General features: G+C 37.6%; 1 protein-coding gene across 1 annotated transcript; it reads right to left on the reverse strand.

The window, feature by feature from the left end:
• Positions 1 to 390: 390 nt before the first annotated feature.
• On the reverse strand, positions 391 to 2,272 carry LOC311097303 (uncharacterized protein). The gene is made up of 5 exons (XM_084136894.1): positions 2,187 to 2,272; positions 1,986 to 2,081; positions 1,330 to 1,470; positions 917 to 1,027; positions 391 to 786 (listed from the first exon to the last, which is right to left on the reverse strand). The coding sequence occupies exons 1-5, from the start codon at positions 2,233 to 2,235 to the stop codon at positions 593 to 595; spliced, it is 591 nt and encodes a 196-aa protein (XP_083993020.1). The 5' UTR covers positions 2,236 to 2,272; the 3' UTR covers positions 391 to 592.
• Positions 2,273 to 12,126: the final 9,854 nt, after the last annotated feature.

The raw sequence follows: 12,126 nt of genomic DNA on the forward strand, positions 1-12,126 counted from the left end.
TTGTTAATTATAGGTTTCAGAAGGGTGCTTGCTTGAGCCCCTCTTGCAGGATTTGTAATCGATGCATCAAGAAAACGTGTGAATCCTTACACCCCTAGTTCACAGAGATTATCGTCCCCTAGCCGCTAGCCATCAAAATTTCAAAGCGGTTATGATGTAACAAAGTCTCGTTTACTGAAATCATGTGACTTTGGCAGTTTGATTTGATCCCCGAATCACTGGATCAAAGCGTGTTTAGAAAGCGTCAGTCACTATCGCCTGCCATCTCATTTGCTCTAGTCTGTGACCGCTATTAGAATCGAGGTGAAGCTGATAACTGGTGAATATGCAAATTAGCCCTGCCTCCTTTTCACTAATTTTATGTTTTAAAAATAAATCCAGAAACAAATGCAAAGTTGATCATTATATTTTATTTCAGTGATCAATACGTTTTGTTTAATATTTCATAAAATATATATATATTTCCTTCAACTAATCAGATTTTCTATATTGTTTTAAGTTCGTCACACCAGATCAAATCTTGTACTGATAAAAACACAACTATATATTCAGTAAAGAGTGTCTGATTGTAGAATGTGAAGATCTGCTGTATTCAGTGCATCATGAAGTAGGAGAGCAGAGAACAGCAGAGGAACAGGAAGCTCTGGGTGACACTCTGAGCCCCGTTACACAGGTTCCCCTCACAACATGAGATTTTCCCAAAGCCAACACTAGCAGCTGTTGTGGCGTCACAAAATGATTTAGAGACACAGCCTTTTACAACCACTGCCTGACTTGCCACAGTCACTGATGAAAAAAAAAAAGTGGATTCATGAATGAAAGCTGACGTGTCTAAGCGGGTTATTGGTATATGAAAACTGTATCAAATGCATAAGATTAAAAAAAGATTTTTTTAAAAATCACTTCATCTTCTCACCTGTTGCTGTACCGCAGCGGTCTTGAATCCCTGAGCAGTTCAATACTTTTGAGCAGTTCTTCTGATCATCACAATAGTAACATTTGTTTCCATTCGGGGCATTAGAGGGATCTACAGGAAGAAGAAGAAAAACAAGCTTTCTTTACCTTGTTCTGGTCTAATTTGTGCACACAACGTACTATACGTGCTCATTGTTCCAATGAAAAGTTGTGTCCTCATAATCTTTTGTAAAATTGGAATAACTGGCTTCTATGTTTAGATGTCTTTGGCCCGTGTTGCATTCATATTTCAGTCGAGCCTCACCAGAGTTGGTTTGGCATGGTTTATTTCAACGGTCCAATAGAAAGTCCCACGACAATTATTTCTTGATAAATGTTTTATGACTGTAAATTGTTGACTGTAAAGTACAATACCTGAAGCATCTTGAACATTACACAGGTCTGTGTTACAGCAGTAAGAAGAGGACTTTAAACTGCCGATGTTGACGGACCCAGTTAAACATTCACTTTCTGGAACACACTTTTTACTTGTCACTAGAGAAGTAGCGGTTGAACCTGCAAAGTAGGACGAAAATACAAACTTTGTAATATAATATGACCATTACATCATTTTTTTTCTGATTTGATTTTTTTTTTAAATTTCCAAATTATATTATGGAATAATGATTTTAGGGAAAACTAAATTAATTTCAGTATATTATATAGAACATTTTATGCATGCAGTTGTAAATTCTGTCCAGAAAAGTAGTAGCCGCTCTGTGACGACTGACAAGTTCAACATATATTTACATTTTGCAGCACCAATAAATTACAGCAAATTATATAATCTGTTTGAAACATTTGTTTACTTTATACATTTTTGTGTATTGCTTTATTGTATTTAAATATTCTGTGTTTTGTTATAAGAAATACATTTATTAAACCTCCTATAGTATGACTATGACAACACTTTTTTTTAACTTATTTCATTCAATATCATGATAATACCGTATACTGTGATAAAAGCTTCAGCAATTATCGCAACATGAAAATTTTATACTGTCACATGCCTAAATCCATACTGGACTTACCAGCTTCTGTTTTACTGAGGCATTTGGTATTTCCACTGGAGCATTTCTTCAGTTCACAAGTGCCCAACTGACAATCAAAACAGCTGAGAGAGTATCCTTTAGTAGAGAGAGAGAGAGAGAGAGAGAGAGAGAGAGAGAGACACATCAATGATCTGTATTTGTATTCAATAATATTAAAAACAAACTAATTTGTCTCTGTACCTGCAGTGAACAGAATGAACAGAAGAAAAACTGAGATTTGCAGATCCATCTTTGATCAGGAGGAGAATGTAATAACTTACCTGTTTCAGCACCCATTTTATAGTTCCTCAAAAGAGGAGGATCTTCATGAGAAAATGAAAGTTTAACACAAAGTAAAAACAGTAGATATGAAAATATTTACTTGCAATATTACTTGGACAATTCCATTCATAATATGGTAGCACTTTATTTTACTTTCCTGTTCTCCATGTACATACTATTTACTTACTATAGTAATTACAATAAGTGGGTAAGGTACTAACCCTGAACCTAACCCAAACCCATGTAGTTACCTTATATTACCTAGTTACTTTAGTTACAGTGCACATACTGTAAAATAAAGTGCAACCCATAATATCTTTTGTGTTCTGCATATGAAAGAAAGTTATACGCATTTGGAACAACATGAGGGTGTGTAAATAATGACATAAATTTCATTTTTGGAGTAAACTATCCCTTTAAAGACCTCTTCACAATAAAATGTGAAAACTATAACAATATAGTCCTGTAAATTGTTCTAAATATAAACTATAACAAAAAGAAAATACATCATTGGAATCAAGTTCAGAATGATTTTTTTCAACTGATGAATGATAAAAACATTGACAGCCAATCAGAATCCATCCTGCTTTAAGATTGAGCTCGAGCATTTCAAACAGCAGAGGACTTAAGCGCGCGCTTAGAATAAAAATGTTTGCTGTTGTGGACATTAATATAGTAATCTTTAGTTATCGTTTCTGGTGTGAAAGGGCCTTAAGTAACTTATGTGTTCACAATGTGACAAGAACAATGTAAAACTTAAAATAATGATTTCCTTTGGAAATGATAAATGGACCAGAATGTTCAGTATGTGCTGGTGTTGATTTCCTTCCACCATAAACTACTGTGCTAAAAGTTCTATATGTTTTATATATTTTTGTTTTATATTAAGATCTTTAGTTAGAGAGAAAAGCACATTTCGTTTTCAGATGGAGAACAGCAAAGTTGATCCACCAGTAGACCATGCCTTAAACCAGTTAAAAACTGCCTGAACAAGGAAACATACAATCCAGACAGGGCAGACGAGGCTTGATTTGGTTTTGTTTTCAGTAGAGGGTATTTGTGATTGCTTAATCTTTGGAACTGACTTTCACACACATAATAATGTTTAATAATGTTATTGAGAAACCAGTCTACGAATAGTTCATCTCAAAGAGATGTCTCAAAGTAAAATGTCTCTTTTTACTCAAAGAGACTGTTTGTCTCGCAACTGTAACATGTTAAATAATACATTTAAGCAATAAAATGATTCAACACTGTTTGACATAACATGGGAGTATTATTTTGGGGTATTTGTACTTTACTCGAGTCTGAGTTCAATTTAAACTGAACTCTTAATAATTACCTAATTACATTTTCAAATAAATCTTTTTATTTTTTTATTTCTTTTTACACCTGACAGACTTGATGAATAAGTCTAAAAATGTTCCAGCCAGAGGCGATGTTGATGTTGAAGCCATGTTAAGCAAGCCAGAGGCGAAAGTGGCAAGGAACTAAAACTCCATCAGGAGACAGAATGGAGAAAAAAAACGTGTGAGAGACCAGGCTGAGTCATACATACATAGCGAGAGCATTTAGCCCAGCGCACAGCATTGGTTTGGATGTTCGACAAGTTCTTGTAGACCAACCCAAAGAACAGCCTGGGGCTGGATTCATGAAAATCTTCTTAACAAGGAAGAAGTTTGAGAATGCAAAATATTCATTTCTTTTTTCCCAAGGTAGAAAATGAGAAGGAAACAGCAGTTGAGAAGAATTTTATACGTAAGAATGTTTTGTGAATCCGGCCCCAGGTGCTGCCAATGAAAATCTCTACTTTCATGGCCTACAGAATATTTTGTTGTATGAATATCTGAACAAACACAATCAAAAGAAAGAAGAGCCTCTGCTTTTAAACAACAACAACAAAACATTTTATTCTAGCTTCATGCATTCTTTTTTATCAACACTGTGGGTATATCTCATAAAAAAACTACATTATTAACAAAAAGCTGAGAAAATCACATCCAGGTGTTGTGCTGAATTCTGAATTCTCGCCAGATTTTCACTAGGTTTTCGGAATCAGGCAATCAGGTAGCGGCTGATTAATGATAAAGGATGGTGCAAGATTTGTTTTACAAACTTTGATGTTACATCAGTCATTCACATTAATGCTCAGCTAACATATGTGCTGTTAATGATACAGTTCCGCATGTGCACAGCAGGAAATTAGAAACATACACCGGTGTGTTGATGACAAGTTAATAGGGCTGTGACTTTTGTGAAAAAATCCTGTTCGATTTTTGAGACATAATTGTTTATTGAATCGATTGTAAAATCGATTTTCCATGTCTAAAGACGTTTCCATTTTAAATGCCAAATATAGGCAAGTCCACGGACAACTAACAGGCATTAGGACGAATGTAAAGAGGGCGCTTGAGACGCGCACAAGTCAGCAATATTTCGGATGATTTATTGGCGTGAAGTTTCGTGCACAATGACAAACAGGAGTGCAACATTCTCGAAAAACAATAAGCAGAGTGGACTGCCAGAACATCAATGAAAAACATCACTGCAGGCTTCAACATGGCTGTGTTTACCATTAGAAATGTCAAACAAATTTCGCCTACATAGGCGATTGTAGGCCGTAGCCCGAATCTGTATCTGTATGCATGAGACTGTCTGAATACTGGCAGAATTCACATTTTTGTAGTAAAAAGAGACACATTATGCAGAAGTATAATTTGCTGTTATGTGTGTTTGTCAGAGTGTAAGACTGAAAATATTGGTTGAGGCCTGGTCTATGAGACAAAAGGGCCCTGCTGGCTAATTAACATTCGACCTCCCCCATACAACCTCACTTCCTCTCAGAAACAACTAAGAACTCACACAAGAACATGCAGGTTTAATGTGAATGTTTATCATTGACTGTTGTTTTTGGTGTCATTTGAAATGTCTCAAAGTGAGTGGTACAGATATCTCATATCCAGATAGATAAAATAAAAGGAAATAAGGTTTATAGAAGTTTAGAGAAAACTGGTTCAGAGATAAGGCCAGATAAGGCCACCCCCCTTTTGTTGGATAGAAGCCATTTGAGGGTGGTCTCCCCCATCCCCCATGTCACCTGGTCAAAGAGGATAAAGGAAGGTGTTCTCGCTCTCTCTGGGCTCTTCTTTGCTGGACATGAATTGAATAGGTGGTCTCTCTCTCTCTCTCTCTCTCTCTCTCTCTCTTAAGATTATTTGGTGTAACCAATGTATAACCATGTTCTAGATATTTGAATTGATTGTGGAATTGATCTCTGATATCTGAAATATTAAATTGTTACATGTGATTATTCTAACCAATTTTGACATTGTTCATTTAATGGTTAAAAGGAATAGTCAAACATTCGCTCAATTTTAGTGAGGCACAGATATTATTAAAACCTTTCATTTATGGAGTCAGATGAAATAACGAGTAAATACATGATTAATGTATTGCAAATTTAACCAACCAATACTTTGTATGAGTGAGGACAGAACACGTGATAACCTTCCCCGTGTACTGGCGAACCGGCATTGGGCCAATATATCGGGCCTTACAGAGCCTGCAGTTGCTGTGTGACACGCGTTTGCTGCGGGCGTATCGTCACGAGCTGGATGCGCTCCGAGAGAAAGCCGTTAAAATCAATTCCCTATTTTCGTTTTCGAAACTTGGTCCGATCAATTGTGCAATCGATTTTCGAACGTAAAGTGACAGCTCTACTTGTTAATGCTGATGGTGAGGAATTACAGTTAAAACATGACAACATAATGTACCTCAAACTGAGTAGCGTATCACTGAGAAATGTCCTGCTCAAGTCGTCCTTGCGATGGAGGTTCGGGTTCAGTAACTAGTTCTTCTTGTTACATCATCAGACCCGCGCTCGGATTGATATGGGAAATTTGACTCCATTGTTACTGTCTTTACAGTGTGTACCATTGCTGAGCTTTAGGAAGCCTCAGGAGCTGAAATCAGTGTTAATTTTGACAGCAAATTTTGATTTAGTTTTAGTCATAGTCTTTTGACTAAAATGCCATTTAGTTTTAGTCATATTTTAGTCATCTGAATTGTTTTAGTTTTAGTCTAGTTTTAGTCAACGAAATACAATAAGATTTTAGTCGACTAAATCTACAGTAGATTTAGTCGACTAAAATATAATGGGTTTAAATTGAAATGCATTAATTTAGAATTTCTCTAAAATTCCCAAACCCATATACTCCCGGAGAAAACATATATTAACCTGCTAATATGAATGATTTTAAAGTTTGAACATGCAATATAGATATAGATTTAACTACTGTAACTTAAAAAAAATATCTTAAAATTAAATAAAACCACTTTTCCTAAAGTAGAACACAGTCTTCTTTTCAATGAATGATATATGCATCCTTTATAACTACTTGCATACATCATTCTCTATTCTTTCAAGCAGACATTTATTTCTATGAATTAAATATAATTAATTATTATTAAAGCTATTAATGAGCAATGAATGCTTTTCTCTTTTTCTTTTGTTGCTTGATCAATATTAAGGACACAGGACACATCAGGGCTGCGTTCAGCCCCGACAAAACGTTGCACAACGTTTTTTAAACAGAAACGGTGATGCGTTGAACACACTGTTCTGATGACGCAAAAGTTGCAACTATGGCAGCTGAGAAGGCCATTCTTTGTGTTCTTTGTGAAGAATTTTCGGAGCCTGATGAAGTCGGTATAAATATGTGTTTAATACTACAAAATATGCCCGATGTTACAGTTACTGCACTTGCCGCCCAGAACAAAAGAGAACATGCCAATCGAGTGAAGGGATTGCTGAAACTGAAATGAAAGCACACATCTTACCTAATTCAGACTAAAACACATCTATTTAGCCTCACATACTGACTTTATTTGTAGTTCATACTGTTTTAATACCCTGTATTTTCTTTCTCATTTTTAGGAAAAGCACTTAATTACCATTGTTTATTTCTATACCAATACACTTGCAATGAAGCTAAAAATATAAACAACTACATCATTATGCTGATATCCTATATTTTTTACAATAAAACTTTCGACAAACATGTCTTCTAATATCCTCAGTTGTTGCGTATACCGAGCTGCATCAAACAAATTTGTAAATTACTTTCCTTGAACCCATTGTGCAAGTTCACTTTAATACCATGTGCTTTATATAGGCTACATGTTGCTGCTGACTGGACTGCAGCAGTTCTGACACACCCACCAAACAAGAGAAAACGTATCTCAAACCCCGTTGCACACCGGTGCACGCCGTTTCCAGGAAACATGACGTTCAACCCGGAAACCGTAGCAAAACGTTGCGCACCGTTTTGAACTTGAACATGCCCCAGGTTTATTACTCACTGTCACTTTAAGACATCGGATAATGTCCAATGACATGCGGATCCAATTGCACTGATGCACATGCGATACACTCACAACTGTTTAAGACATAAACGACATAATTTACGTGAATACTCTCCAAAACTGACATTTAGACATAATGTTGTGTGTATTTGTCCATTCAGACACGAAAGAGAGCTCAATTCCGTACTCGCGCGCTGTATAGATGGGTTTCCATTTCTCGAATTACCCATTATCCTCTGCGGCGCGCCGCCATGTTGTGTGTCAAAGCTTTCAGTAAGCCACTGGGAGACACGGCTCATTCACTGTGCTGCATTAATAGAAAGCCAGTTAATATAAAGTATTTTTGACTCTTTTGTGTTGAGATAACGATGACAAATTAAGAAGAAGAAAGTCTCTGGAAGCATACAATTATTTTGTTAGAATGTCCGAGTTAAAATTGTATGTGGTCGCATTTGTGCGAGTGCATGGTCATACACTACTCAGTTAAATTCACGCATGAATTCTCCTGCATTGAACTTGTTTTAGCGCCCGCCAAAGTGAATTTTTGTCCCGCCAAAGTCTTATTTGATCGGCGAGTAATGTAGATGAACTGGGTGCATGTTTAACTGAAAGAACGAGCAGATAGAGAGAGAGCCGGTCGCGCGCGCGCACTCTCTCTCTCTCTCTCTTCGGAGCCAGGCGAACATGTAAACAAGACTTCACCGTCTCCAAACTAAGCGCTGTCTTGCTCTCTCTCTCGTGGAAATGTTAGTCTGGAGCCCTGCATTGACGGTTCACATCGCTGTAGCCAGGCGGCTGATATCTGCACAGCCCTTATTATATGGTACATTTAGACTCAGTGTCAAGACAACACCATCTGGGTAAAACAACAACAACACCACAACGCTCCGAGCTAATTTAGTGTAACTTAGGAGAGAGATGGAGAGCAGAGGCACGGAGCGATGTGCTCGACCAGCTGATGTGGCCACAGAGAAAGTGATGAAGGTGGACAATCGTCAGAGTGTGCTTCTGCCCAGCCAACACCTCTCAAGGGCTGTGTCGATAGTAGCCACCTGGGTACAGCGATTTGACAGCCGATTATAGCTAGCTAGCGCATTTAGCTAGCCCATCTTGGAAATGATTAGATAAAGTGTCACATCTCCAGAGCACAAAACCTCTAAATGTTCACAGGAGCAGCACTGAACATTAACTCAAGCCAAACGGAGAATAATCGTATGATTTTTATGTTCAGAATAATGCCGATTCAGGGTATTATCATGCTCCGTAACACAAACGCTTGACCCACTTGACACACAAGATGGCGCCGTAAGGAGTTGCGGGAGAAATGTGACGTCATCGGAAACCTATCTATAGGTGTATATGTGAATGGCTGCACGCTTCGGGTCGGGTGTGTGCGCACAGAAAACTGTACCGAATAGAGCTCTTTTTTGCGTCGTCACTCTTATTCAGATCTACATGTCTGCTCTACTCATTCTCCCAGACGTTTACATGTTTTAACGTTTTATGAGACATGCAGCGCATGCCAACTCGTGTGCCGCTGGGTAGATCAGCACGTCACAGTACAAATGTGCGCATCTACCACAAATGCAAGACATCAGACTGGATCGCTTTCCAAATCGTCACTATCTATAATTTTCGTCTAGTTTTTATTCGTTGGCGAAAATGTCAATAGATTTTCGTCATAGTTTTTGTCATTCAAAACTAGTTTTTATTTAGTTATCGTCTCGTTTTCGTCTGTGAAAAAATGTCGAAATTAACGAAATTAACACTGGCTGAAATTCAGTTACGGTAATGGGCATTTAGCTTCCGACACGCGCTGTAAGCGGTAGACCAATCACAACAGACCTGGCCAGTCAGAGCAGAGTAGGCTCGTGGAAAGGAAAGATTTAGAGAGATTGATTCATCCATCAAGTCATTTGAGAATCGTTGAAAAATATGGTGATGTGCAATGAGAAAATTAAAGTGTTTTTTTTTTTTTTACCTCTGATGCATGTAAACCTGTTGTAAGAGACCTGAGACCTCCAAAATGAAATCAGGACCCTTTGAAATAGCATAATGAGGCCCTTTAAGAAGTAAAGTATTCTTTCAGCAGATCTTCGTTTGTATGTGTGACGGAGGGATTCCTGACACTGATTTGATGTTGTAAATTTTTGAATATTAAGTGTCCCCGACTAAGCAAGCCAGAGGCGACAGTGGCAAGGAACTAAAACTCCATCAGGAGACAGAATTGAGAAAAAAACCTTGGGAGAAACCAGGCTGAGTCATACATACAAGTCAAGTCATGTTCATTTATATAGCGCTTTTAACAATGTAGATTGTTCCAAAGCAGCTTTACATTGATAATAGGAAATTAAAGTAACAGAGATTGTTTTGGCTTTGTAGCAGCTCTAGAATAAAGTTATTGTCCAGCTAAAGTTAGTTTGATTGATTCACTTCCGTCGCAACGATCATTAGTTATTAACTTTGGGGCTGCTAACACGACACCGTTTTAAGTTCTTTCTGCGAAAACTTCAAAAACGTGAACCAGTGAGAACGCCGATGGCGTGCACATGCACATTACGAGTTCAGTCTATAGGTATGTGCGTTTGAATATATGTGCGCAGGCGTGTAGTTCTTCCCTACAAACCAACCCTCACTTGTCTGGCCTTAAAATTTATAATACAGAATTTTTTTCGCTTCCACCTAGCCACGCGAACCGGAATTATCCCGACAACGCTTTATCTGTAGGTAAAGGAAGGGGAGGGAGGCCTTCACAGGGGAGAGACTATAGGTGACATTTCACGACTGCGCTGTCGTCGTGTCCAGGCGCAGGTCCTTCATCAGGGGCCTCATTTATAAAACCAGTCAGCGGAAGATTGTGCGCACATTTTCTCCTCCCCGAAATAACCATATATGGAGCTTACAACGCCTAGTTTTACTATGCAGATCCTCATCTGCATATCATTTGCATATGATTATTCATCCACGTGATAACGTTTATCGGTAGGCCTACAAGACACATTACATACATAAATCAAATAGTGTAAAATACATTTCAGAGAAAGTTTTTCTCAATCTTTTCCACTGGCCAAATTGTATTTTTAATTGATTTATATTTTTAATGGAAACAGATAGGCCTTGGGCATTATTTGCACGAAACTATTTTCTCAGACAATCTGGTATTATCATGATAAGCAATTATCTCTGTGGTTAAAACATTAAAACACAGCATGCCAGAGGAAAAGTGTTCAAAAACATCGCATCCACAACAAATATTTCTATATTGATTGAATTTGAATATAAAATTTTTTGTAACTTCTCAGTAATGATTTCATGTTTAAGTATTTAACTCCATTAATTTGAACATTAAGCATTTAGATTAAATATGCCATTCAAATTAACGGAGAACACTTAAACATGAAATCATTACTAAGAAGTTACAACATTTTTTATATTCAAATTCAATCAATAGAAATATGTGTTGTGGATGCAATATTTTTGAACACGTTTCCTGTGGCGTGCTTTATGATGTGTTTTAATGTTTTAACAGAGATAATTGCTTATCATGATAATACAAGATTGTCTGAGAAAATAGTTTCGTGCAAATAATGCCCAAGGCCTCTCTGTTTCCATTACAAATATAAATCAATTAAAAATACTATTCGGCCAGTGGAAAAGATGAAATGTATTTTACACTATTTGATTTATGTATTCAAAAACAAGACAAGGATAGGCAAGTACATGATTTTTATTAGTGTAATGTGTCTTGTACCGTTAAACGTTATCACGTGGATGAATAATCATATGCAAATGATATGCAGATGAGGATCTGCATAGTAAAACTAGGCGTTGTAAGCTCCATATATGGTTATTTCGGGGAGGAGAGGCATGTGCGCACAATCTTCCGCTGACTGGGATTTATAAAGTGAATTCTGCGCAGGTTCTGGCGTATGAACGGTTTTATAAGTCTGAATATTTTTTTGCGTACGTCATTTTTGGCTTTCAGGCGCATGTACACTTTTAGTAAGGTTCCTACGCACAGTTTTATAAATGAGACCCCTGCTCACCATCTGTGTCGCCAATTCCCTTTGTCTCCAGAATGTGCGTACGCACAGCTCGTTTGCTTATATGCGCACATTCTCCCGTCAAGTTTGTTTTTTATAGATCACAACCTTTGCGTGGGAACTGGCGTACGTACGTTTCCAGCCCCGTTTTGTGCGTACGCACGCTTTATAAATGATACCCCAGATCTGGATACAGCCTGGATCCGGCGGACTGCAGTAAACCTTGGGATAAACAGAGAGACTAATATTAGCGTAGACGCCATTCTTCTTATGATGTAACGAGTACATCAGGATTTATGGGAAGTGTTCCCGGTTCCGGCTGACCTAATCTATGCAGCCTAACATTGAATTATAAAAGTCTATAATGTGTTGTGTATGCTAGGTCAAAGAGATGTGTTTTTAGTCTAGCTCTGAACTGACAGAGTGTATCTGCTTCCCGGACAATGTTAGGA

This window comes from Abramis brama (genome assembly GCF_963993115.1).
Source record: "Abramis brama genome assembly, chromosome: 15".
Taxonomy (NCBI): domain Eukaryota; kingdom Metazoa; phylum Chordata; class Actinopteri; order Cypriniformes; family Leuciscidae; genus Abramis; species Abramis brama.